The 26,649-nt window shown below is 42.8% G+C and overlaps 1 protein-coding gene across 11 annotated transcripts in view; it reads left to right on the top strand.

Annotated features, from left to right (window-relative positions):
• MYLK (myosin light chain kinase) overlaps positions 1 to 26,649 on the top strand; it is a 475,306-nt gene that overhangs the window by 323,105 nt on the left and 125,552 nt on the right. For all 11 annotated transcript variants that reach the window (XM_056793546.1, XM_016433505.2, XM_007493805.3 and 8 more), the window contains 5 exons: positions 150 to 287; positions 7,739 to 7,936; positions 9,194 to 9,443; positions 17,551 to 17,640; positions 18,126 to 19,147. In XM_056793546.1, coding sequence (XP_056649524.1) covers positions 150 to 287; positions 7,739 to 7,936; positions 9,194 to 9,443; positions 17,551 to 17,640; positions 18,126 to 19,147 — 1,698 coding nt within the window. The remainder of the gene's footprint in view (positions 1 to 149; positions 288 to 7,738; positions 7,937 to 9,193; positions 9,444 to 17,550; positions 17,641 to 18,125; positions 19,148 to 26,649) is intronic.

Genomic DNA, 26,649 nt, shown 5'->3' with positions numbered 1-26,649 from the left:
GCAGACCATGTCCTTCTCTTAAAGGTCCCTAGGGGGGTCCATCTCTAATTTTATCCTGGGCAACCCATGGTACCTTGCATCATGGTTGATATATGTCATTGGTTTTGATCAGTATTCATCAAAGTCTTGTTATCTTGTCTACTATACAGAAAAGAAGAGCAGCAAAGAAATCGACTGTTCTCCCTCTGTGGTTCCTAGTGACTCATCTCCACCCATCTTCCTGAAAGGTCTCTCTGATCTCAAGGTCATGGATGGAAGTCAAGTCATCATGACAGTTCAACTATCAGGTCTGTTACCCTGAGTAGTCTTATCTTTGATTCCTGGATGTTTGGGGAATCTGGGGTCATGGAGAGAAGCCGCACTGTAAATCAGGGAACACCATTTCCTAGGATATTTGTATACACGGGTCACTTTAGGTATCTCTCAGGAGAGCATGGAATTTGCAGCCATGAGGAAAAACTGACACTAGTCCATGATAAAATCTACATCTTTGGTTTGGCTTTTCTGCTTCCATGATCTCATTGGCAGGAAATGATGCTTCCCACTCCTCATGGATGAAGACTTTTGTTCTTTCCTGACTTAGATCAGCCTCAAATGCTGGGGGCTATCCTCTGGTTCATTTAATGCCCATGGGGCACTAGGCAACATTTCTTGGACATTTTAAATAACTATTAAATTAAATTCCCTGCAAAATATCATTTTCATTATATTATATTTTATATTTTCATTATATTTTATATTTATATATTATATATAATATGTATTATAATAATATATAATATATATTATAAATATATAATAAAATATATTTATTATAACAGGATTCTGTATGGAAGTCATGAATTTCTATTTCATACTGCTTGATTTAAAAAATGAGAATAATTGGGGACAGCTGGGTAGCTCAGTGGATTGAGAGCCAGGCCCAGAGATGGGAGATTCTGGGTTCAAATCTAGCTTCAGCCACTTCCCAGCTGTGTGACTGTGGGCAAGTTACTTGACCCCCATTGCCTAGCCCTTACCACTCTTCTGCCTTGGAACCAATGCACAGTATTTGTTCTAAAATAGAAGGTAAGGTTGTTGTTGTTGTTTTTTTAATGAGAATAGTTGCATTACATATGTAGCTTAGAATTCAATTATTTAAAAATACAATTGATGTCCACTTTAAATCTCGTGCTCTTAACACATTGTTTTCATTTTCTCACTAAACAATGGCAATAATATCAATCTTACACTCTCAAGGCAGTATTGAAAAACTTTTTTTTCAAGTTAGCAAGATGACACAGTGTATTTTCCCTATTCCTTTTTGCTTAAGTGATTCAGTGCCTAAGTTTTCATTTAGACATGCTGAATTTTAAAGTGAAAATCAGGGGTCTCTGAAGGAAAGGAGTAGAGAAGGTACAGAGAAGAAAAAGAGAATGATGATGCTGTGAAGGAAGGAAGGGAAAAACATAGGTGGAACTGGCACACAATTTGCAACTACCTGACTTTACAAATTTATTGCAGACCAACAGGTAAAAAACTTTCTGAAATTTCTAATTTGAGGTCAGAGACAATGTGTGGGGAAAAGAAGAAAAGAGGAGAAGGAACATCAGCTTTCTTATCTAAGTGTTGAGAAAAGGAATGGAGCCTAGATTCTTCTCAAACCTAGACAAAAATGGCAATAGTGTCCCTTCATTATCTATTATTATTGGACAGAATTCTGAGTCTTGAGAAAGAGGAGAAGGTGAAATACAGAGAGCTTTCTAAAATTTCTTGGATGGTGGGAGAGGGAAGGAATCTCTGGCATCTGCTGACTTTGACTTGGGTAGTCAAACACAGATATAGCAACACACACATCCCACACTTTTGTTTGTTGGGAAAAGGACTATAAGCACAAAATCACTCCATGTGGAGACTGGCCCATGTGTTGGGAGAGGCACGAGGACGATCCAAGGACATTGCCCTGGTTTTGTAGATCCTCATGGATAGGAAAATGAATACAGATGAATCCTTGTGAGACTTTTTCCTAGAGGGCGTTAAAGTGTATTTACTCACTTTGGGATAGCCTTTTGTATATATAGAGTAAGACTTTGTCATTTCTATGTGGACTGAGGACAACCTTTGTTGTGTTCAATGAAGCCTTATTAATTCAATAAACACTTATTAAATGCCAGCTTGTGCAGCATTGGGTGCTAAGGACACCAAAGATAAGATGTTGGATAACACAGGTCTCTGCCTTCCTGGTGCCTATATTCAAGTAGGAGGCTAGTTCTTGGTGTTGTCCTTTGTACATGAAGAGGACCCAATTGACCTTTGGATTTGAGCAAACATTAAATTTAAGTGAGTCAAGAAAGTCACACAGTCATCAGCCTCGCTCTCTTCCAGAGTCATCAAAGTCTAGTGGCAAGGCAAAAGTCAGGATGACTGGTGGTGGCTTGGGAGGCAGTGGATGACTTTGGCATCTTCCATGTCTCACCAAGCTCTGAGTACTCCATAGCAACTGCTTCACTCTTCTTCATGGCCACCAGAGCAAATTGTTCTTTTCTGCCCATTTCCCAGGGGACGTCTTCATATGCCCTAAATCACCAATGGGTTTGAGAGCTGTTGGTTACCCTGGTTAAGCCTACCTGCCAAGATGGTTTTACTAGCATGTGGCCACTAGGCGTGCTACAGTTTCTTGGAGCTGCAGGTGAAAGCTGGGTGGGCAGTAGACACCAAAGGAGGATGAGCAGCCAGCTCTGAAGAAAAGGGCTCAGCAAGCCCTCACACAGGGAAGAGATGTGCTTCTCTTCCCTGAATAACCCGTACAACTCAGGTGGTTAATAACAAATAGATGAGAGTAATAATTGGTAGCATTTCTAGAATGTTCTCAAGGTTTGCTAAGTCCTCTCTCTATACCCACACAAATAGACATGCATGTGTATGTATAGATGTATTCACACCCATATAAGATGTCATTTGCTTCTCACAATGGCCCTGTGAGGTAGATGCAATGATTATCCCCATGTTTACAGATGAGAAAACTAAGGCTGAGAGGAGTTAAATGACATGTAGGGTCACAAGGCTAATAAGGGTCTGAGGCAGGATTTGGATTCGGGTCTCCTTGACCTGAGTTTAGAGCTCTGTGATACTTAACTACAATATTTATTGCAAAATATGAGTCTCAAATGCAAAGAACTGTATGAGGTCTAACGGAGAATTAACAGTATTAGGTAACATTTCCGATAGAGTTCAAGTGTTTAGATGACTCTCGCAGAAAAATGCAAGTGTTACAGATGACCTTCCCAGCAGCTGATAGACTCCTTGCTTTGGGAGGGATTAAAAGAAACCATCTTACCCAACCCTTTTGATTTCAAGTCAAGAAAATGACTTTCCAAACCATCTAGAAGGAATCTCTGGGGAGGAAGACTTTACATCCGCTGTCACCACCCGACCCAGTGGCACTTCCTGGTATTCTATTTCCTGGGCATCCATTTTCTCCTTTGATCTTCTGTGGATCTAGAGAAGAGTTGCTAGTGGAAGCCCTCATTCAAGCCACAGAGTTCATTCATTCCCATAGGCTGCCCTGATGACAGAACCCCTTCCCCATCCTCCTCTCTTTTGCAGGTGCCTCCTTTTGGCACTAGATGGCACTCATGGGTCTGGAAGGGGAAAGATTAATGGGTTTTCTTTCTGAGTCTGGAAACCAGTAGACACTGTGGCCTGAATAGGTTAAGTCAGTGAGAAATAGGATAGGAGTATGTTTTAGACATAGTTAGATAAGGAGGAAATGGAAGCAATTGGAAGTGGTGACAGCCTGCCTGTATATTTCAGTATGATACTCAAGTCATAGCTCACATCTATATCATTTTTTTGCAATTATGAAACTTTTTTTTGTCACTGTTGGCTCATTTTGGCTCTCATAAAAAGTTCTATAATATAGGTAATGGTCAGCTAGGTGACACAATGGGCCTGGAGTCAGGAAGATCCATCTTCCTGAGTTCAAACCTGGCCTCAGATACTTACTTGTTGGATGTCCTCGGAAAACCACTTAACCCTGTTCGCCTCAGTTTCCTCCTCTGTAAAATTAGCTAGAGAAGGAACTGGCAAACCACTCTAGTTTTCTTTACCAAGAAAATTCCAAATAGGGTCACCAAGTCTTGAGTACAACTAGTCAAGTGAACAACAATAACAAGTGATAAGTAATGACCTCAGAGCCTTCTCAGTATATAGTATATATAGTATATATACTATACCACATGTATGGTATAGTATAACGAGTGTTGGTTTTAGGATTAGAAGATCTGGTTCCAATCCCAACTGTAATGTTGTATGGCCCTAGGCAGCTCATCTTATCTCAGTGAGCAATTAAGTTTCCTCATGTACGACAATATCAGAACATCTCAGTTGGAAGGCACTTTACAGTTCATCTAATCCAAACCATTCCTGAGGATAGATCTCCTTGACAACATTCCTAACAAGTGGTTGTCCAGCCCTCTCCTAAAGACCTCTAGTGAAGAGGAACCCTTCAACTTCCCAAAGTCATCCATTCCACTTGTTGACTAGTCTAATTGTTAGGGTGGTTTTTCATCTCGTTCACCTGAAATCTGTTTCTTAGCTATTTAGAATAACAGACTGGATGGGAGTTCAGAGGCCACCTAGTCCAGCTCCTTCGTTTTACAGATGAGAAAACTGAGGCACCAATTGGCCTGCCTCATTTTTGAGGCAAGGTAGTAAATAGTAGACTTGGGATTTGAATCTTGTTCTCGAACTGGTAGTTAGGTGATATAGTGGATAGAGAGCCCTGGACCTGGAGACAAAAAGATTCATCTTCCTGAGTTCAAATCTGGCCTCGGACACTTATTAGTTGTGTGACCCTAGACAAGTGTCTCCGTTTCTTCATATGTAAAGTGAGATGGAGGAGAAAATGACAAACCACTCCAATATCTCTGCCAAGAATATCCCAAGTCGGGTCAAAAAGAGTTGACCCAACCAAACAACAACAACCACTTTGGGCTCCAGAACCAGTGCCATTTCTACTATACCTATTCTACTATGCCTCTACTTTTATTCATTGATTTGATTTTACTTTTTAGGATTTAGAATATCAGAGCTAAGAGATATCTTAGATCATCAAATGTCAGAGCTAGGAGGGACCCAGAAGACAAAACATTAGGGCAATTACCCATTTATTAATTTTCCCTCTCTGGGCTAAATGGAAAAAAAATCTAATATCTCACAAAACAGCCCCTTAAATATGCCCTCCACTCACTTAATATTCAGCAAACATTACATTCCTAATGAAAGACATCTATTATATCTCCCTGAAATTGTCTTTTCTTGGAGTTGAACATTCCTATTGCATGGTTTCCAGTTATTTCACCATCCTGATGGCCTATTTCTGGCTATTTTCCAGTTCCTGTGTGATGTCACAAATGTGGGCTTGCTAGAGCAGAGTACTGTAGGAATATCACCTCTCATTCAGCATATGAAATCTTTATTTGTGGAGAAGGTGGAGATTTTTTTGTTCTTTATGCTGTTGACCTATTGAGTTTTGAGCTACTAAAATCCCCACTTGCTGTGCACCTACTATGTGCCAGGCACTGGGCTAGGAAGTAGGGATAGAGTTAGGATCTAGACCTTTGATTTCATTGTTAGATAGGGAATTACTGAACAAAGAAACTCCCTTTACCAATGGAGGTTGTCACTTCCTCTACAACTTATAGTCACAGAGAGCTGTACAGAACCCTGAGAGGTACTTGCCCAGGGTCACATTGGTGGATAACAAGCATTTGTTCAGCATTAATTATGTTAATAAGCACAAATACTGGTAAATCCAGGCAGATGTAGAAATTTACATTCTAATGGGGGAAGATAAAACCAAAAGGGAGCTGAAAGGGGGCAGCTGGGTGGCTCAGTGGACTGAGAGCCAGGTCTAGAGATGGAAGGTCCTGGGTTCAAATTTGACCTCAGACACTTCCTAGCTGTGCGACTCTGGGCAAGTCACTTAACCCCCACTGCCTAGCCCTTATTGCTCTTGTGCCTTAGAATCAAAACTTAGTATGAATTCTAAGAGAGAAAGTGAGTATTTTAAGGGGGGAAAAAAGAAAAGAAAAACAGAGACAAAAATAGTTAATACACATGAAAGTCAGAACCTGAACCCCAAGAGTACCTTGCTTTAAGGCTAGCTTTCTATTCCCTATACCACTCTAGAGACCCAAAGATAAAAACAAAATAGTCCTTACCTTCAAGGACCTTGAATCCTAAAAGGATCATTCCTCTGACTTCATGTCAAAGAGGAGTCAACAGACTCAGCAGACCTGTCATATGAACTGTTCTCTATTGATGCTTCCTCCAATTCAGTTCAAGAAGCATTTAATAAACAACTATTATGTGCTGGGTGCTGGGATATAAAGACAAACATACAACAGTCCTTGCCTCTAAGAAGCTTCCATTCTAATGGAAGCAATTCCCAATGGACGGCAAGGTTTCCATTTTATGTGAATGATGTTGTATAGACAATATCAAGTCATGGAATACTCTGGTGCCTCCTCTGAGATATGTCAAGGAGGGAAGAAGGAAGAAAGGAAGAGAGGAAGAGCCTAACAATTCATGCAGGAAATGGATAAATATGCTGTTAGTCCACATTTAAAGATCTGCCATTTCAGAATGAGGGAAATATTTCCTCTATATTCTGTAACTCCACTAGAAGCTGCCCTGATTGGGTCCCATTTACTAGAATCTGTTAATTCTGGACCACAGAAGTCAGGGGAAAAGGCAGATGAGTTTGATTATATTCAAAAGATATAATACAAGTTGCTTGAGGACAGTTAGAGGAATTGGAGAAAAATAGATGTGAGGCAGCCATGATGGCTGTCTTCAAGGATGTGAAGGGCTGTCATGAGGAAGAGGGTTCAGATTTGTATTGCTCCCCAGAGGGCAAGAGTAGGACTATGTAGGAGGAAGTCACAGACAAACAGATTTAAGGGAAAACTCTCTAACATTTAACACTGTTTAAAAGCAAAATGGCCTACTTCAGGAGGTCATGGGTCCCCCCTCATGGGAGGATTTATGCAGAGACAGCTGACCACTTAATAGGGATTTTGAGAACAAATTCTTGTCACACTGAGTGCCTTGTTCTACTTGTACAATTGATTCTCCTGATTCTAAAGACATATATAGTAGGCACATAATAAGTGTTTGTTGACTTGACCTTACATTTATTCTTATTAAATTTTATTTGATTAGATAATCAAAATTCTAGCTTATTAGATATTTGTCTTAATGATCTTGTAGGTATGTTGTTGTTTTTTAAACCTTGTTCATCTGTCTTAGAATTAATACTGTGTATTGGTTCTGAGGCAGAAGAGTAGTAAGGGATAGGTAATGGGGGCTAAATAAGCCACACAGCTAGAAAGCATCTGAGGCCAGATTTGAACCCAGGACCTCCCATCTCTAGGCTTGGCTCTCAATCCACCAAGCCATCTAGCTGTACCTGTAGGACTCTTTTGACAACATGTGCTTTGCATGTCTTTAGGCACTATGTGAATGTAATCTGTTATTATTCCAGAGAATAAACAACCTAGTCTTTATAATGCATCATTGAAGGAGTAATTTTTTACCTCTCTACTTATCCTAGTCTTCAGTTTTTCCATTTACTTTTCAAATGACAAAGATGTCATATTTTCCTTTTAAGAAATCCCTTCTTTCTGCAAACCCTTTCCCCAGCCTCTCCACTCCCTGCTTCTTGTAATGATATCTGTCCCCCTTCAACATGCAGGGAACCCACCCCCTGAGATCCTCTGGCTTCACAATGGGAAGGAGATCCAAGAGTCGGAGGATTTCCACTTTGAACAGAATGGCAGCGAATACAGCCTCTGCATCCAAGAAGTGTTCCCCGAGGACACGGGCAGATACACCTGTGAGGCGTGGAACAGCACTGGTCAAGTCCAGAGTCATGCCATGCTTACCGTACAAGGTGAGGCTGGGCTCTGTTTTTATTTATTAGATGACTGCAGGAAGAGGAGGTTCTTGGGAAGGGAACATCGAGGCATGGAGGAGAGGAACAAGGAGGTGAGGAGCCTTCTCTCCTCTCCTCCAGATTTTCTACCTCCATATTTCCTACAAGCATGTCAGCCTTGGCCATGCTGCAGAGAAGGAACTCTCAGTATGTATTTGGTGATGATAGAATTGGGAAATGAGCTCTGGGACATGTATTGCTCCTGATCTTGAGATAGCTTATAGTCTAAATTGAGAGATAAATTAGACATACTTGACAATATGAGTCAAATGTTGAGCTTTCGCGTGGGAATTTCACATTTTCTGATTTTTTAAAAACCCTTACCTTCTGTCTTGGAATCTGTTTTAAGGCAGAAATTGGCAAGGACTAGGCAATGGGGGTTAAGTGCCTTACCCAGGGTCACACAGCTAAGCATTGTCTAAAGCCTGTTTTGAACCCAGGTTCTCCCCATTCCAGGCTTTGCTACCTAGCTGCCCTACATTTTTTTATCTTTCTGTAGAAAATATCAACTGTTAACTCTCCTAACCACCCCCCCTACCCCCAGCAAACTTCTGGGCTGTTTCTGAAAAAAGAGAGATAGGATTATCACTGGTAGGGAGCTCCCCATCTAGGAGATGAATATTGCATCTTTTGAATTTGCCAGTACTGCTGATGATGACTCCACACCTTCAGTTTAATCAGCCAATATTTATCAAGTGTCTACATGAGCTGAACCAAGAGAAGGCAAAAAAAAGACAGCCCCTGCCCTCAAGGAGCTTATGATCTAATATCGATGTATGCTCTAAGAATGAATATTCATAGGGGAATTTAGGTGGCTCAGTGGATAGAAAGCCAAGCATGGAGACAGGAGGTCCTGAGTTGAAATCTAGACTCTTACTTCCTAGCTGTGTGACCCTGGGCAAGTCACTTAGCCCCCCATTGCCCAGCCCTGACTGCTCTTCTACCTTGGAACCAATGCATAGTACTGATTCTAAGATAGAAGGGAAGGGGTTAAAAAAGAATGAATATGCATATTTGTGTTAAGCCCACAAGGTATAATTGAGAAGGTAAGAGAATACAATTGAAGAAAATGCCAAATTGAATCGATTTTTGGATTTTGTGCTATTTTCCATTACCCATTTCACTTTGCCCCTTCCCTCCCATTATGATGGAAAGTTGAAAATGGCACCCACCACAGTGCCCAACTCAGTACCATCCTCCTTTAACCATTCTCAGAGCCTCAAGATGGCACTCAGCCCTGGTTCATTAGCAAGCCTCGTTCGGTGACAGCCACCCCAGGCCAGAACGTCCTGATCTCCTGTGCCATTGCTGGGGACCCTTTCCCCACTGTGCAGTGGCTTCGGAATGGCCGGGTGCTCACCAAAGATGCTGGCTATTCGGAGGTGCTGCAGAATGAAGATGTGTTCACCATGGTGCTGAAGAATGTCCAGTTCTCTCATGCTGGCCAGTATGAGATCCAGCTCAGGTGAGTCTCCTTCATGGACCTTCTCCTTGTCCCCTGTTCATTCTCCTTTCTCCCCCAACTCAAGAGTACCATAGAGTTCTGAACACAATGGCAGGTCAGGGCTTGTGGTGGAGGAAGTGAAGTGGCCCAGTTCTTGGCTGAATTTTCCTGCCACTTCTCTGTGATTAAGAACCCTTATTCTCTGGTTTTATTTCTCCTTTTGCTTTTTGCCCTACCATTCTTTAAAATGAGAAAAGTGGGAGATGGGGGCAGATAATAAGGAGAGAAGGAGAAGGCAGTGGAGAGAAGAGGAGAGGACTTGAACTCTTTTTCTTTACTTTCCCCACCTCAATCTCTTGATTGCATCGACTTTTTCATGAGGGGACAATAATGATTGTTCTGTTGTTTTTAGGCAAGTCTGAATTTTCATGACCCCATTTGGGGTTTTCCTGGAAAAGATACTGAACTGATGTGTCATTTCCTTCTCCAGCTCATTTTATAGATGAGGAAACAGGGTTAAAGTGACTTGTTCAAGGTCACACAGTTATCAAGTGTCTGAGGCTAGATTTGAATTCAGGAAGAATTTGAATTCCCAGGCCATCATTCTAACCACTGTATCACTTGGCTCCAAAGTGCCATCTAGCTGCCCCCCAGTAATGATAGATAACATTTATATCTGTATAGCACTTAAGGGTTTGCAAAGATGTCTACATATCTTAGCTCATTTAATCCTCACAAGAACCCTGGAAGGTAGGGGCTATTATTATCCCTACTGAGGTGGGAGAATTCAAGTGACTTGTCCAGGGTCACACAGCTATAATCTAAGGCAGGATTCCAATTTAGATCTTTTTAACTACATATCTGATATATTCTACATGAATGTCTAGCTGCTTAGCTGTATGATTCAAAAATATACTGGAAGTTATGGAGGGAAAGCCCTATTTGTTCTCTCCATCTCCCTTTTTCCTCTTCTCCCTCTCCTCCCTCCATCCTCCCCTAGACTGGTGAGCCCTGGATGCTTGAGATTAGTGTGGGCATACAGAAGGACCCTACCTGCATTGTGCTACACATCTAGCCAGGTCCTTTATTTTGAAAGCCTTGTGCTAAGTGTCTTCATGAAGCAACAGAAGGATAGGGAGGGAGGGGCAAAGTCGATATGCTGCTGCTGGAACTTTTTTTATACAATGGGAGCTGGTAGGTACCTGAGTAAACAAGCAGTCCAGGGTGTATCCCAAACAGTGCTATTGAGTCTGGATGTTCAAGTCCTTTCTCCATTGGCAATTCCTTCTTCATTTGTTTTTTTTTCTAAAATGTAAAAACAATTCTGTTAAAAAAATTTTGGACGGAACTGAACATTTTAAAAATGAATGTTAAAAAATGTTTAATGGATATAAAAATGACCTGTATCAAAGTCCTTATGGCACGAAAATTAATTCTATTAGAATACAATCATCAAAATATAAGAAAAATTCAGAGACCCCCTAAAATCTGCCCATGAACCCCATAGTAAAAATCTTTGCCTGTTTAAAAATCATTCTATAGCAAAAATGAATAATATGGAAATAGGTATTAAGTGATAACATTTGTACAACCCAGTGGAATTGCTTGTTAGCTCTGGGAGGGGACAGGGGACAGGGAAGAGAGGAGGGAAAGAAAATGAATCATGGAAACATGGAAAATATTTTTACATTTTTTTTTAAATTTTCCCTGGGGGCAGCTAGATGACTCTGGATTGAGAGCCAGGTCTAGAGATGGAAAGTCCTGGGTTAAAATCTGACCTCGGGCTGTATGACCTGTGCAAATCACTTGCCCCCCATTGCCTACCTCTTACCCCTCTTTTGTCTGGAGCCAAGACACAATATTGATTCTAAGATGGAAGGTAACAGTTTAAAAAAAATCTTTACCTTAGAGAGACAAGTCATTGTTCCTCATCCCTCATTGAGTTACCTCCCTTCTCCACCACCAGTCTTGTACAATCTCAGTGACATAGTACTGTCCCATTTGGGCTTCCATCAAAGGGAGGAGTCTGTTGACTCCTTTGTAAAGACTATTGCTCCTTTTGATTGATCAGTGGGACTATCAGAAATGCTCAATACTTCTAATATGTATTTTCTACTTTCTAATAATTCATCTTCATCCTCAGGAAACAACCCCTCTGAGCCTCAGTTTCTCAGCTATCAAAATGAAGGATTGGGTTCCATGATCTCTAAAGTCACAGCCAGCCCCAAATCGATGATTCTGCAAACTCTTTTGGGAATCAGCCCGAGCCTCAAATAGTCATAAAGTTATCTTCTGATTATAACAACATCTAATTTAAAATATAGTGTATTCCAAAACCAAATAAGGACTTTTGGGTTATCCACCCTGCTCCTTACCTTCATTGGTACCGATAATTAAAGCTGACCTTGTCTACCCGAATGAATGAACAGTGGGGTAAAGTAAGATATAGTTCACCTTCTGGGATGATCACTCAGACGAACTCTTCCAAGAAGGGGATAGGCTTTTTTTAAGCAATGCCTTTAGTTTTTTTAATAGCATATTCACTTCCAGATATATTCCTTCTTATCAAGAAAACATTCTGTCTAGCAACAAAGACTAAAAAGGAAAAGAAAAAAATCAATTTGGCAAAAATAAATTCATACAGTAACTGTATCTGATGGCATACACAGTATTCCACATTCATAAACCTCCACCTCCACAGTCTTCCAATTTCTAAACCCTTCTCCAGAAGAGATGAGTTTTTGTTAGAAATTGTGGAAGAAGGAGAAGGCTATGATTTAGCATATGGGAAGTAAATCAACTGCTATAACCTTTGAGATCTTCATTTTTCTGTCTTAGAATTGATACTAAGACAGAAGGTAAAGGTCAGAGAGAGGGAAGAGAGAGAGCGAGTTCTACTGAGCCAGGGTATGCAATGGAGGAACAAAGACAAGGGTTCTGCAGAATGCAAGGCAGTTAGTTAGTTAGCATAGGGGATAGAGCACCAGGTCTGGAGTCAGGAAGATCTATGTGCAAATCTGAACTCAGTTACTTCCTTGCTGTGTGACCCTTAGCAAGTCACTTAACCCCAACTGCCTAGCCCTTATCTCTATTCTGCCTTGGCATTGAGAATGAAGCAGAAGGTAAGGACTTTTTAAGAGAGAGAGACAGACAGAGACAAAGAGAGAAAGACAGACAGATAGAGAGACAGACTAAAAGACAGAGAGGGAGAGACAGATGGGAAGAGAGAGGGAGAGACAGAGACAGAGAGAGAGAGTTCTTTTGAGCAAGGGTATGCAATGGAGGAGCAAAGACAAGGGTTTTGCAGGATTGCTAACCTAGAATAGAGTATTTGGTTAGAGGCAGGTCTGAAACAAACCAAGACCCATTGTGGAGGGTTTGTATTTGGCACCATGGGAAGTCAGGACCCTTGCTGCGTTCTTCTGATCTGGACCCCTATATCTATTTTATTTTTCCCAAAAAAAACCTACCTCTTCATCCATTCAAAAGCCCATTTAGTCCAGCTCTGGCTACAGTCCAAACAGAACAGAAGCGAGTCAGTGGAAACTTCTCCCAGGGGATGAGTGCCAGGCTCTGGCACAGACATTGTTTTCCACTTAGTCTTTGTTCTTGCTGGTGGTGATCAGTCAGATACTGTGCTGGGATATAATGCCTTTCAAGGTGTCTAGCTGGTCCAGGAAGTGGAACTCAGAAAAGAGGTGAAGGCAGGGAAAGGGATGAGAATCCTGGGCCTGATCCACTCTTTTCCCCATTTTTGTGATCCAGCAGTGAGGGCAAGTGTGCAAATATGTGCAAAAATGAAAGAACACTTTCCCTTCCCCCTACTTTCTCCTTCTGTACCTGACTTGGGAGTGCTTGCTGTGGTCAGGTCAAAAAGACGTATCCAACATTTAGCTGAAATATTTGAAGGATTGACCATTGCCAAAAAATTTCCATTTTAAAAATAGCTTTGCCCGTACTGTTCATTCCAGAGACATACTGTCTCTGGATATCCAAAGATGAGTAACAGGACTAACTCTCTTTGCTTTGGAGCTGGGCTTTTATAGGATTTATAGGATTTGAGACTTCATTGGAACTCTCAAGTGAGAAAACACCTTTTATCAATGCAAGTCAGCACCTTGTAGTCTAAGAAAGTAGGCTGCGCAGAGAGGTTGAGTCATTTTCCCAGGTGCATACAGCAAAATTGTCAAAGGCAGGACTCAAACCCTGATCTTCAGGCTTCATACCTTTTCTGTCTTTCAACTGTGGTACACAGTTTCCCCTGTGATTAGTAATAGCTCTAATTGATATCCCATTTTATGATTTACAGAGTACTTTTTACCTAACAACTCTGTGAGGTGAGTGGCACAAGTATTACTACCAAGAAGCAGGTTAGTATAGTAGATATTGGAAGCTGGGTTCTTCTGGCTTGTACTAGCTATGTGACCTTGGGCAAGTCCTTTAACCCCTCTCAGTTTTAGTCTCCTCTTCTGTAAAATGAGAATAATATCACTTACCTCTCAAAGTTACTGGGAGTCAGTCAATTTATAAATCAATCAATCAATTTATAATTTATATTTATAAATTTATAAATAATAAATCAATAAGTAAATAAACATTGTTAATATGTCAGGCATGGTGCTAATTACTGGTAATACAAAGAAAAACAAAAAGACAATCCCTGACCTCGAGAAGCTTGAAATCTAATAGGGTTTTTAGAGTTTTTTAAATTCAATTTCTGTATTTTACAGATAAGGAAATAGAAGTCCAGAGAAATTAAGTGATATGTCCAAGATCATATAGCTAGGTAGATTTTGCACCCAGACCCTTCTGATTCTAAGTCAGCACTCTCATAACTGAGAAGGGTCAATCTCTAGGCCTCAGGAGCAACCCCTCCCCCCCAACCAGATTAAAATGTAATTGGGAATGTTTAACAAAATAAATAAAAATACAAAACAACATAGATAATGTTCATTTGTGGTTTTCTAAGTTAATATATGCTTTAGGATCCATTTTCACTACTATATTATATTCTCCTGGATTCTACCTGTTAGCAATTTCCTTTCCTTTCCCTGTTTTTTTTTAATGCCTGTTTTAAAAGGTTAAATTTATCAGTAATTCACACCTTATTCATATATAAGCAACCCCAGACTTACTAATACATTGTGTTCCTCTCATTTGTTAGTCAGCTTTTGGGAACTCAGTGAGTTTTCCCTCAGGAATGATGTTATAAATAGCATCCCTTAGGCCCTGTATCCCTTGGGCCACAAAAGTTTCTTTATTCATACTTGCTTGGGTATTCAGAGGATCTTGGAATTTGTACCTTGTAGCTTGGAACCATGTGGGTGTTCTCTGCTCTGTGCAGATTGAAACCCCCTGCGTGTCTTAGCCGGCCGTTTTTATGAGTTGCTGTTACTGAAAAAAAAAAAATCATGGTGGCCAACCTTTTGGTGATGGGCCTTTCCAGACTGAACCAGGCTGATCCTCAAGTGGCAGGGCCATCATCCTCCGATCTGGGTGTTACAGTAGGACCGGCCTCCTCTTGGACCCCCTTAGCAGAGCCTTTCTGAGCTCAGGATCCCTTTCGAGCCATGCTGGGGCATTGGAGAAGGACTTTCATGGGACATTTAATCCATTAAGTCGTTGGATGCTCCTTGAAGGCCATCGTTGGCTTTGTATCCCCACGTGGAGCACTGGGCAGGGCAGGGAGTGGATCTGTGAAGTTTGTCAGAGTGGAGCAGACGTGCCGAAGCCTGGGCACGTGGCCCACAACACTCATACTCAAGAGCCAGATTAGAATGTAGTTCCTATCTAATTTTAAGGTGTGGATGAATTATTTTTCTTAAAAAATGAAATCTATAAACACGTGCTTTACTAAGCCAATATGCCATCCAAAGGGATCCTCTGGTATGCCTTAGTTTAACACCATCAGTGGAGAGAATTTCCTAGGTGAAGAAACCCCTTCTACAGTACAGAAGGAGGCATTTTCTTTTTGGTCTTGGCTAATGCAGGAATTTGTTTTGCTTGACTGTGTTATTTGTTATAAGAGTTTTGTTTTTCTTTTCTTTTCAGTAAGGGTGGGGAAGGAGGTGGGAGGGAGAGAAAACAGATGTTTTATTCATTGAAAAAGATTACTTTGAACTTAAAAAAAGAAATGAATCTCTCTCTTCCACTGCAGCCAGCATCTTCTCTGTAATTTAAGGTCTAAGAAAATTGCCTAGGGGGCAGTTAGGGGATTGAGAGCCAGACCTAGAGATGGGAAGTTCTGGGTTCAAATCTGACCTCAGACACTTCTAGCTGTGTGACTCTGGGCAAGTCACTTAACCCCCATTGCCTAACCCTTACTTCTGCCTTGGAGCCAATACACAGTATTGACTCCAAGATGGAAAAAAAATGTGTGTGTGCAGTGTATGCTCATTTACTCCTCCTGCGAAGGCTCAGTCATAGCTTTGCCTCCATTCTATCACCTTTACTAGTTACTCCATAGAATCTTCCAAATGTCAGGACTTAGGGACCCCATCTCTAGCAACATTCTGGAAAGAGAGAATCTGTTAACAGCGCCTCTTTTACTGATGAAAACCCAGGTTTGGTTTAAGAGTGACTCCCTCTTTCACCGCCACCCCCAGCCAACCTCCTCATCCTTCCTCCCAACTTTGGGGAAGATGGGCCAGAGCCTAGCCACAGGTACCATATGGAGAGTTAACAGCATCTCTAGTGGGAGTCCTTGAAAGGGATTATGGAAGGGGCAGAGAGGTGGCTCTTTGGGATAGAAAGTCAGGTCTGGGGTCAGGAGGACCTGGGTTCAAATCTAGCCTCAGACAATTCCTAGCTATGTGATCCTGACCAAATTATGCATCCCCTGTCGCCTAGCCCTTATCATTCTTCTGCCTTAGAACGGATACTCAGAAGTGATTCTAAGACATGATAAATAAGGGAAGAGACAGAGACTGGCAGAGACAGAAGAAAGACTGAAAGACAAATAGAGGGAATGAGGGAAGGAGAGAGACAGGGAAGAAGGGAGAGAGAGTTGAAGATGGAGACAGAGATGGAGAAAGAGAAAGAGAAGAGGGGGAGACAGAGACATATATATATATATATATATATATATATATATATATATATATAGAGAGAGAGAGAGAGAGAGAGAGAGAGAGAGAGAGAGAGAGAGAGACAGGAGAGGAGAGAAAATTGCCTCTGCAGCCAAAAAACAAACAAACAAACCAAAAACCTCCTGTCCACTTCAAGTGACACTTCTGAGTGTTATAGTATAGACAGGTCCAAGGTGAGGGGCCTGGCAGGTGGACAGGAGATGGAGGAAGTATTTAACCTCCCAAGCTGGGAAAGTGTGGGAAGTGGTAGGAGACAGGGAGGAACTGAAGACTGCAATAAAAGAGCATAAGATGATTTCAAAGTAAGGAGCTAGCCAGAAGAACCAAATCAACTAGGCAGAATTTCTGTCTTCTGATCCTTACATTCTGCATGTTAAGAGGATTGGTGGGAGAGCCAGACGGCTTGGCATTAGCCCTGTGTGCCACTAGGTCATCATGGGACCCTGGGCAAATCAGTTTGTCACTCAGCTGAAACTGAGCGAATTTGGGTCTCAGAGGTCCCCTCTACCTCTTACACTACATAGATTGGTTTTTTCCAGACAGAAGGATTCCATGATTGAATTTTCTTCCTTCACCCCCTTTTCTTGAAGCTGGGGGCACAGGGGTGATCTGCAGCTCAAAGAGCTGGCAGAGAGAGAGAGCAGAGTGTGTGGAATGGGGGGAAGGAAGGGGAGTAGGGGTGAGCTCTCCCCCACCCACATCTCCTCACTCTCTTCATGCAGACCACTTCTTATGACTCAAGCTATCTAAAAGAGTTGGATGTATTAAGGAGGTGGAGTTGTGGAGAAAAGTTGGGGGAGACAAAATGGTGACCAGGTTTGGGGGCAGTTGGGGGCATATTTGGAAGGAGGACAGGAAGTCGTCAGCCTTCCCAAACGCCACTTCCCACAAGTTAAGCCTCCTTGACCATTCCCCAATCTTCTCAGGGGAACCTTGGACAGAGTCCAGGCCCTGAACCCCACACACAGTCAATGGAAGGAAGGGGGGAGGCTTGGAGTACAGAAGCCCTTTAACCTAGGGATGTGCTTTGAAATCTTCAGGAACCGGGTGGGCGCATGCAGTTGCCAGGTGGCCTTGATGCTTCGAGAAAGCCCTTCTGGGGCCCTGGGAGAGGCCATCCCCCTTTGCCTGTAAGTACTGCTCCCTGAGACATGGCCAGGGTCAGGCTGTTTTCTTCTTCTTCTTTCCTGGTCTCTGGTTCTCACTCCTGCCCTCCCAGCCCCTGGCTTGGCAGCCACTCAGCCAGTCCCCTCAGATGTGGCCCTACAGATTGCTTGCATCTTCCAGCTGAAGCTGCTGGAACAGAGAAGGAGAGATTGGAAAAGGGAATAAGGGAGGGTGAAGAAGGGGGGGTTGAAGGGGGTGAATTTTTTTTTTTGCACACACCCTTATATGGCTACTGAAGTCATTACCGATGCAATAAAGCAACTAGGCAGGCGGGTTCCTCTCACCAACGTTCCCTTCTATAAACACAGCCAGGCCGGCCCCATCCCTCTTCTCCACACACCCCTCCTCTACCCTCCCGCCCTCAGGGATTTGTTCTCCCCTGACGGTTTTTTTCTAACCAGCCCCTTTTCCTCCTGCGATTTTTCTTTTTTCCCTTCATTGGTTGCAGGGGGAAGGAGCCTGCCAGCTGTGAAGGACTAGCTGGAGGAGGAGGAGGAGGCGGCAGCGGCGTTGGCAGTGGTGGCAGTGGTGGTGGCCATCATGGAACACTAAGACCCCTGGGCCTGGGGAACAGGCTGAGCTGGAGGCCTGAAGAGGAGGGCGAGGACGTTCGGGGGGTGCTCAAGAGACGAGTGGAGACCCGGGAGCACACCGAAGACCGACTTCGACAGCAGGAAGTAGAACAACTGGACTTCCGAGACCTCCTGGGGAAGAAGGTGTGCACCAAGACTCTGTCAGAAGAAGAACTAAAGGAGATCCCAGCCGAGCAGATGGATTTCCGCGCCAATTTGCAGCGGCAAGTGAAGCCAAAAACGTTATCTGAGGAGGAGAGGAAGGTGCACAGCCCCCAGCAGGTTGACTTCCGCTCTGTGCTAGCCAAGAAGGGGGGTCCTAAGGCCCCTGTACTAGAGAAGACACCACTTCCCAAACCAGCTACCCCAGATTTTCGTTCTGTGCTTGGCAACAAGAAAAAGTTACCTGCAGAGAATGGCAGTGCCAATGCTGAATCCTTAAATGCCAAAGCAGGAGAGAATGCCAAGCTGGTCGAGAACACCAGACTGATAGGGAATGCCAAGTTAGCTGAAACCCAGAAGCCTTTTGGGGGTGCCAAGTTAGGTGACACCCAAAAATCTATTGGAAATGCCACTCCAGCCGAAACCAAGAAGCCTATAGGAAATACCCAACCAGCGGAACCCCCGAAACAAGCAGGGAAAGAGGAGCTTAAGAATGAAGTCATCAACGATGTGAACTGCAAACGAGCCTGTACAGGAGCTCTAGATAGTGATAAGACTGCAGAAAAAAAAGGGACTCCCCCAAGCTTCACAGAGAAACTCCAGGACTTGCGTGTGGCAGAGGGTAGTAAACTTATCCTTCAGTGCCAGGTTGTAGCTGAGCCACCAGCCGCCATTACTTGGACACTGAATGGCAAGACCCTCAAGAGCACCAAGTTCATCGCCCTTGCCCAAGAAGGTAAATAGGGATGCTGTGGGGAGGATGGAGAAGGCTACTACACAGGAGCCAATCTCCACTCATTCTGTGTGCCCTAAGAAAGCTTTAGCCTAATGGTCATTGCATAACGGCAGGACTCAGACCGAGTCGTCTCCATGATGCTAGGGGGTCCCAGGAAGAGTTCTGGGGACACCATTGCTGTGCCCTTTCACCCCTAGAAAAACAAAACAGCAGAGATCATGTCCGAGGGACCCCGGCACGTGTTTTGTTGTGCTGAGGGCAGGGAGTGTTGTGGTGAATGATGGTGCTGTGCTCACTGGTGGCTGGCAGCTTCTCCTCCCACCCACCACCTGAGGTCAGCACAGAATAGACAGGTCTTCCATCCCCCATCAAGACCCATGCACTGATGCTGTTGGTTAGCTGAAGGGTGGTGTTCTGGGTTTGGGAGAAATGGAGTGGGATCAGGGAGGAGTGGCCATGGGGGAGCAGGAGAGGGGGTTGTTGCACAGGCAGAGTCACGGCAGCTTAGGTCACAGCGTTATGGGCTCAGCAGTGTGGCTTTGGGCAGGGGTGGGGGAGACGGAGGGAGCTGATGGGACGATGCCTGTGCAGGTCCTCTTGTGTTTGTGGTATTGTGGGCTTGGGGGAGGGGTGAAGGAGTAAAAGAAAATCCAAAACACCCCTACAGCACACACAGAGGCAGGCAGCACTGCTTGCTTCCTAATTTGGATGAGACATTTGTTTGCTGGTATTTCAGTCTTGAATGGTGGGAGAAAGGCAGTGGGGCTTGTTTGTATCTTGCCATCTGTCCTTTTCTGGTGTGTAAGAAGGAGATTAAGGGGGGAGGACTCTGGGATTATCTTCTTGACACCTGAAAAGGTGAAAGAGATGGTGTCTCCAGACCCTCAATTTGTATGGGGAGCATTCTGTTCAGTCTAGAACTTGGGAGAGAAAGGGAGAGCAGAGACAAACAGGACTCCCAACACCCCACCCTGGTGGCTGTCAGAGGAACGGACCACCAGGGTCCTAGAATAACAATCCTGGGGCTGGGGCTGGGGCTGGGAGGCTCCTGGCAGGATGGAGTTGGGGGAGGCCAACAGAGGATAGAGTCACATTCTTCTCTGTCAGTTGGTTGGATAAGGAGAGCAAGGAAGGGGTGAGAAACTGAATTAGGATCCTGGTAAAGACCGAATAAAAAGGAAATTCAACTCACTACAAGTATTTCTCCTTTGCTCAATGATCCCACTCCTACTCCAGCTATCTCCATCCCTTCCCTGTCTCCCTGACCTCCTTACCTCTTCTAAAATTGAGAATGGGGCACTGGACAAAAGCAGCTGCAAGGCACAGTTCGGTGTCCTTCCAATGCAAGGCGAAGCTACGTTGTCTTTCCTTGCTCTGTTCTTCAAACACGAACCATGGAGCAATGGGGACTTGGAATCCAGATACTTTGAGTAGTAGAGTGAAGAATGGTTTTTTTCCACATTATTGATTTTATTGACTCAGTTCCTTCTTTACTTTGGTATCTCTAGATTGGTGGGATCCTCCAGAGATCTTCTTAGTCACCCGTTACCTCCAACAAAGGTCTACTTTCCCCAAAGCTTAGACATTCTAGGGGCTATGGGTACAGTGAGTGGACGCTATAACCTTCCTCATTTGCCCATTTTGGGTGTCTAATGGTCCTCGCCATTAGAAAGGCCCTCATCAGGTCTAACCCACAGCTTCCCTCCTATCTTGGAACTGGTTGCTCTATTATTTCCAAAGAGGGACAGACATATAGCCTCTCTGTCAGGTGAAGTCACCCAAGTCTGCACAACGTGAAGCCCTGTGGCTATATTAACCCTATGAAAACTGAGCCACTGAATGACTAGAATGCTTTGCCCAAGGGAAGCTAACTGGTCTGAGCCTAGGACAGGTGCTGAACAAAAGATTCCATGAGAGCAATGTCTCTGCCATAGGTAAATTTTGTGTTTCCTCTAGGGGCTGGCACAGTGCTTTGCACATAGTAGGTCTCTCTGTGGAAGAGAGTTTGCTTATATTCAGCACTGCTAAACCTATTAAAAAGTCCTCTCATTGGCTAGGCCCAAGCTCTTCTCATTCTTTCAAGTGCAAAGTAAAAATCTGCCACCACCCCCATAAGATAGGTCTAATCTAAAAGGAGTCCAAGCTGTAAATGCAAACAGTATTTGTTTTGAATGTATGTTTGGGTATAATAGACCCTGATAGAAAGCACAGATTGTGGAAGGACCATTCAGAGGAGAGGACCTAAAGAGGGGCTATAGCAATGCAAGTTGGGGTGGGGGTAGGGGGTGCAAAGAAGAGAGACAGAGACAAGATAACTTAGAGCAAACCTTGAGCAAACTATATCATCTCTCTGGGTGTCTGTGTCCTTTTCACTCAAATAAGAGAATGGGATTGGTTCAAAGATTCTTTTTTTTTCTTTTTACAGTTTTGGAATTAATTTATTTAGCCAATTTAGAACATTATTCCTTGGTTATAAGAATCACATTATTTCCCTCCCTCCCCTTCCCTCCCCCCACCCTTCCCATAGCCAACACGCAATTCTTATTTTATGGGTATTACTTATGTCCTTGATCAGAATCTATTTCCATGTCATTGGTGTTTGCATTAGGATGTTCATTTAGAGTCTACATCCCCAACCATATCCCCATTGAACCATGTATTCAAGCAGTCGTTTTTCTTCTGTGTTTTTACTTCCAAAGTTTTTCCTCTGAATGTGTGTAGTGTTCTTTCTCATAGATCCCTGAAAATTGTTCAGGATCACAGCACTGACACTAATGGAGAAGTCCATTACCTTTTGTTGTACCACAATGTATCAGGCTCTGTGTACAATATTTTCCTGGTTCTGCTCCTCTCGCTCTGCATCACTTCCTGGAGGTCGTTCCAGTCTTCATGGAATTCTTTCACTTTAGTATTCCTTTGAGCACAATAGTATTCAATCACCAACATATACCACAGTTTGTTCAGTCATTCCCCAATTGAAGGGCATCCCCTTATTTTCCAATTTTTTGCCACCACTAGTCCAGATATTCTTAACCTGGAGTCTATGAACTTATTTTCATTTATTTTTGATGACTTCATTTCTATATACTTCCCTTTGTAATACTATATATCTTATTTTACACACTTAAAAAGCATTATTCAAAGAAGAGTTTCATCACCAGACTGGCAGCAGGGCCCATCCAGAAAATCTGACCTCAGACAATAGCTGTGGGCTAATCACTTTACCCTGTTTGTCGGTAGTTCATCAATTTTTTTTTGAGACAATGTGCCAAGTTTTTGCTAAGTGCTAGGAGTACTAAAAGAGGCAAAAGACAGTCCCTGCCCTCAAGGAGCTCACATTGTGATATAGTGATTCCTCCAAGGTCACCCAGCCAGTTAGGGCTAGTTTGGCTAGAATTTGTTCTGATAGTGTGGTGGCAAGACCCCCAGACTCTATCATCTGCAGAGTGGAGAAGAGGAGAGAGACAGACCATCTCAAACAATATTCTAGTTAGCATCTGCTTCTGTCTGAATACTGTTAACTGTCTGAAGACTACCCTTGTTAGTTACAGGAATTTCCTGATTCTGCCATTTACTATCTCTGTGATTTTGGGCAAGTCCCTTTAATCTTCCTGTGCCTCAGTTTCTTCATCTATAAAATCTGGTGATCAGACTAGATGGCTCCTAATGATTCTTCTAACTCTAAATCTAGGCTATTATTTTTCTCCCTGTGTTGGAGTGGGATCTAGCTGGAAATTTCTGTAAAATTCAGTGAGGATAAGGGCAGCTGGGTAGGACAGTGCATAGAGCAGCAGGTCTAGAGATGGGAGGTTTCCAGTTCAAATATGGCCTCAGATACTTCCTAGCTGTGTGACCCTGGGCAAGTCACTTAACCCCTCTTGTCTAGCCCTTATCACTCTTCTACCTTGGAACTTATACATAGTATTGATTCTATGGTGGAAGGAAAGTTTTTTTTTTTTTAATTAAATGAGGACTTCTATCCTGGAAGATAAGGAAAACAGTGCAGAATAGAAAGGAGCTATGTTTGTAGTCAGAGAGAACTAGAGTGTGGATCCTAGTTTTGCAGCTTTCTTTTTTTTTTCTTTAAAAATCCATTCCACAAATTCTGTCTTAGAATCAATACGAAATATCTGTTCAAAGGCAAAAGAATGGTAAGGGCTAGACAATTGGAGTTAAGTGACTCACCCAGGGTCACATAAGTAGTAAATGCCTGAGATCAGATTTGAACTCAGGAAGATGAGTCTTCTTGACTCAAGGCCCTGGGCTCTATCTACTGTGCCACCAACTTTGCCCCAATAACAACAACAATAACAATAAAGGTCTCTTCTATCTCTATGTTCCCATGGGACAGGAGTTCAAATCCTACCTTTTACCATTTACTAGGCATGTGATCTTGGTCCATTTACTTAATCTCCTTCAATTTCCTAATCTTTAGGGAAAATAATAGCCCCTACCTCCCAGAGTTGTTGAGAATGAAATAAGAGAAATATGTGTGAAATACATTGCAAATTTAGATAACAATAATAATGGTAGCATTTATATATCACTTTACGGTTTGCAAAGTGCTTATGTGTGTTAACTCCTTTGATCCTCACAACAACCCTGAGAGGTAGATGCTATTATTATTCCCATTTTACAGATGAGAAAACTGAAGCAGACAGACGTCAAGTGACTTACCCAGAGTTCACACAGCTAACAAATGTATCAGGCAATAAGTGACTTGGGGCAAATCATATTACTTTCTTTTTTAAACCCTTACCGTTTGTATTAAAATTGATACTAACTTTAAATTATTTTATTAACTCAAACTTGTATTGTCTTTATAATCCTATGACCAATTCAAAGGCAGTACCATCATAGTTGCCAAATCTCATCATAACAAACTTGACTACTGTGTTATATCCAACACAACATGAGCTATATGGATCATTATCTGAAATTCTATTTAAAATGCAGAACGTTTTCATTGTAACGGGATTATCATCATTGGATCTGACCTTATGATCGTCATCATGCCATCATTAAAGCTCAGTATTTCCTCAAGGTCCCTCTGTGTGGTTCTGGGGTAGATACTTGGGGTAAGGGAATGTGCCATTCCAATGTCATGCCAAGTCTTCATTTACATGGTCTTTGGAAGGTGGAAAGCTAGATACATGCAGAAGTGGGAGCACAAAGGTTTGGCAAGTTAGAGCTACCTCAGTCCCCAACTTCTTGTAATAGATGGAGTCATTTTAGGGGCATCGAAGGCAATTTTCTGCCCATCCTTCAGCGTATTCACAGATACACACCAGGAGTCATGTTGTGACTTGAAAGAACTTGGGAAGAATGCCTCCAGTTTTCATGTTCACCAAGGCAACTTCCTTTCCAAAGTCTTTTAGTCTTTGCTCCCTCTGTTACAAATCAAAACCCTTAAGAGGGATCCCTTATCCCTAGTGGTTAGAGAGCTGATCCTAGACTCAGGAAGGAAGACTTGTGTTCAGGTTCCTCCACTCTAACACATTCTATTTTTTAGGGATAGGGACAACACCTATAATTTTATTGTTAAAGGAACTTCTAGGTGAGGAAACTCTCCACCAATGCGAGTAAGACACCAACTCCACCTTCTAGTCTTAGAAAATTGCCTCGAGTATCAAGAGAATAAATGACTTGGCCAAGGTCACAGATAAGTTAGTATCAGAGGTGAGATGGGCAATATGACTTTGGGTAAATCATATCACTTTTAAAAAAACGCTTACCTTTGTCTTAGCATTGATATGAAGTTTTGGTTCAAGGCAGAAGAGTGATAAGGGCAGGAAATTGGGGTGAAGTGACTTGCTCACCTAGAAAGTGAAGCATATAACTTCTCAATGCCTGGCAACTCTCTAAGACTTGAAGTTACAGAGAAGGGAGGCGTTTTCATTGGAGATTCATGAGGATTTCCCCAAAATCAAGGAAATCCCAGAGGAGAGAGAGACCACAGCTTCAGGATTTATCAGCTAATGCCCCATCTAATGTTTGTGCCTCACGTACTTTCTGCAGATTCTGGAAGGGCAGAAATTTAAGACTGCCTACAAGTCCAGGTGAAATGATAAGATTCATAAAAAGTTACTTTTTATAGGAGGTGGTGCAGGCTAAGTGCAAAGCCACATAATTGTGGTTCAACAGGTAGACCAATCTTAGCTGGGGTAGAGAGGTTTGTGGAAGGGAGAAACTCCAAAAGTACCTGCATGCCTGCCTGTGGAGTTTGGGCTTTATCCTAGAAGTAAGTACTAGGGAGACAAGGAAGGTTTTTGAGTGGGGAATAGATATCAGAGGCAAAGTAGTTTTGAGGATGATTGGGCCAATGACCATGTAAAAGGTGAATTAGCAGTGATGGTAACTAGAATGATGGAAAGGGAAAGGCTTGGACACAGGACATCATGAAGTTGGAATTCATAAGATTTCATGACTCTTTGGCAGGAGTAAAAGCAAGTGAGGGATCAGAATCAATTGAGTTTTGAGCTTGATCACTATAAGTAATACCATTAGCAATTGGCAAGAGCCGGCTTGGGGGTGGGGCAAGGAGAAAGGGATGGTGAGATGGTGAAATGATCATGAGCTCAATTTTCCAATGCAGAAAATAGAAGATTGCAGCTTAGAATAAAGACCAGAGTAGGACTCTTCTAGCTTGAACTTACTATTTGTCCATGAAACTATCCGACCTATCTTGGAAAATTATTCAACTTCTCTTCCCACAATTTAAAATAACCCTCTCAGACCACCATTCATACTACCCACTATTACAACCAATTCTCTCTCACTCTCTCTCCCCTCCCCTCTGTCCCTCCCTCCCTCCCTCCCTCCCTCTCTCCCTCCCTCTCTCTCTCCCTCTCTCTCTCTCTCTCTCTCTCTCTCTCTCTCTCTCTCTCTCTCTCTCTCTCTCTCTCTCTCTCTCTCTCTCTCTCTCTGTCTTTGTCTGTCTCTGTCTCTGTCTGTCTCTCTCTCTCTCTCTCTCTCTCTCTCTCTGTCTTTGTCTGTCTCTGTCTCTATCTCTCTCTGTCTCTCTCTCCCCCCCCTCCTTCCCTCCCTCCCCCCACCCCAGTCTATATTCCCAAAATAGACAATATAGACTATAACTACACAAATCCTACTAGAGCAGTCTTAGTTGTGTTTGTCTGACATCTTGTTGGCCCTTATATGCCTTGTCTCCTACCTTGCACTGAGATGGGAACTATCTACCCAGTTACTCTTGAGTAAAGTGGAGACAAGTAAGATAAGAAAATGATGGATTTAGAAAAGAGGAAATGAGGTATCAAGCTGCCTTGGATAGTCTTAGACTCAGAGTCAGAAAGATACTAGACACAGTGTAAGACTTAAAAATCAAGACATGGGGTCAAATTCCACCTTTATCCTTTTCCTTTATTTCTTATACCTTTATCAACTTTCCCAACATTATCTCAAAAGCAACTTTTGGGAGGGTAGATACCATTATCCCCATTTTACAGATAAGGAGTGAACTTCCCCAGGGCCACACAACTATTGTG

This window comes from Monodelphis domestica, chromosome 4, assembly GCF_027887165.1.
Source record: "Monodelphis domestica isolate mMonDom1 chromosome 4, mMonDom1.pri, whole genome shotgun sequence".
In the NCBI taxonomy this organism is placed as follows: Eukaryota; Metazoa; Chordata; class Mammalia; order Didelphimorphia; family Didelphidae; genus Monodelphis; species Monodelphis domestica.
This window is presented reverse-complemented; position numbering and strand designations above follow the sequence as displayed.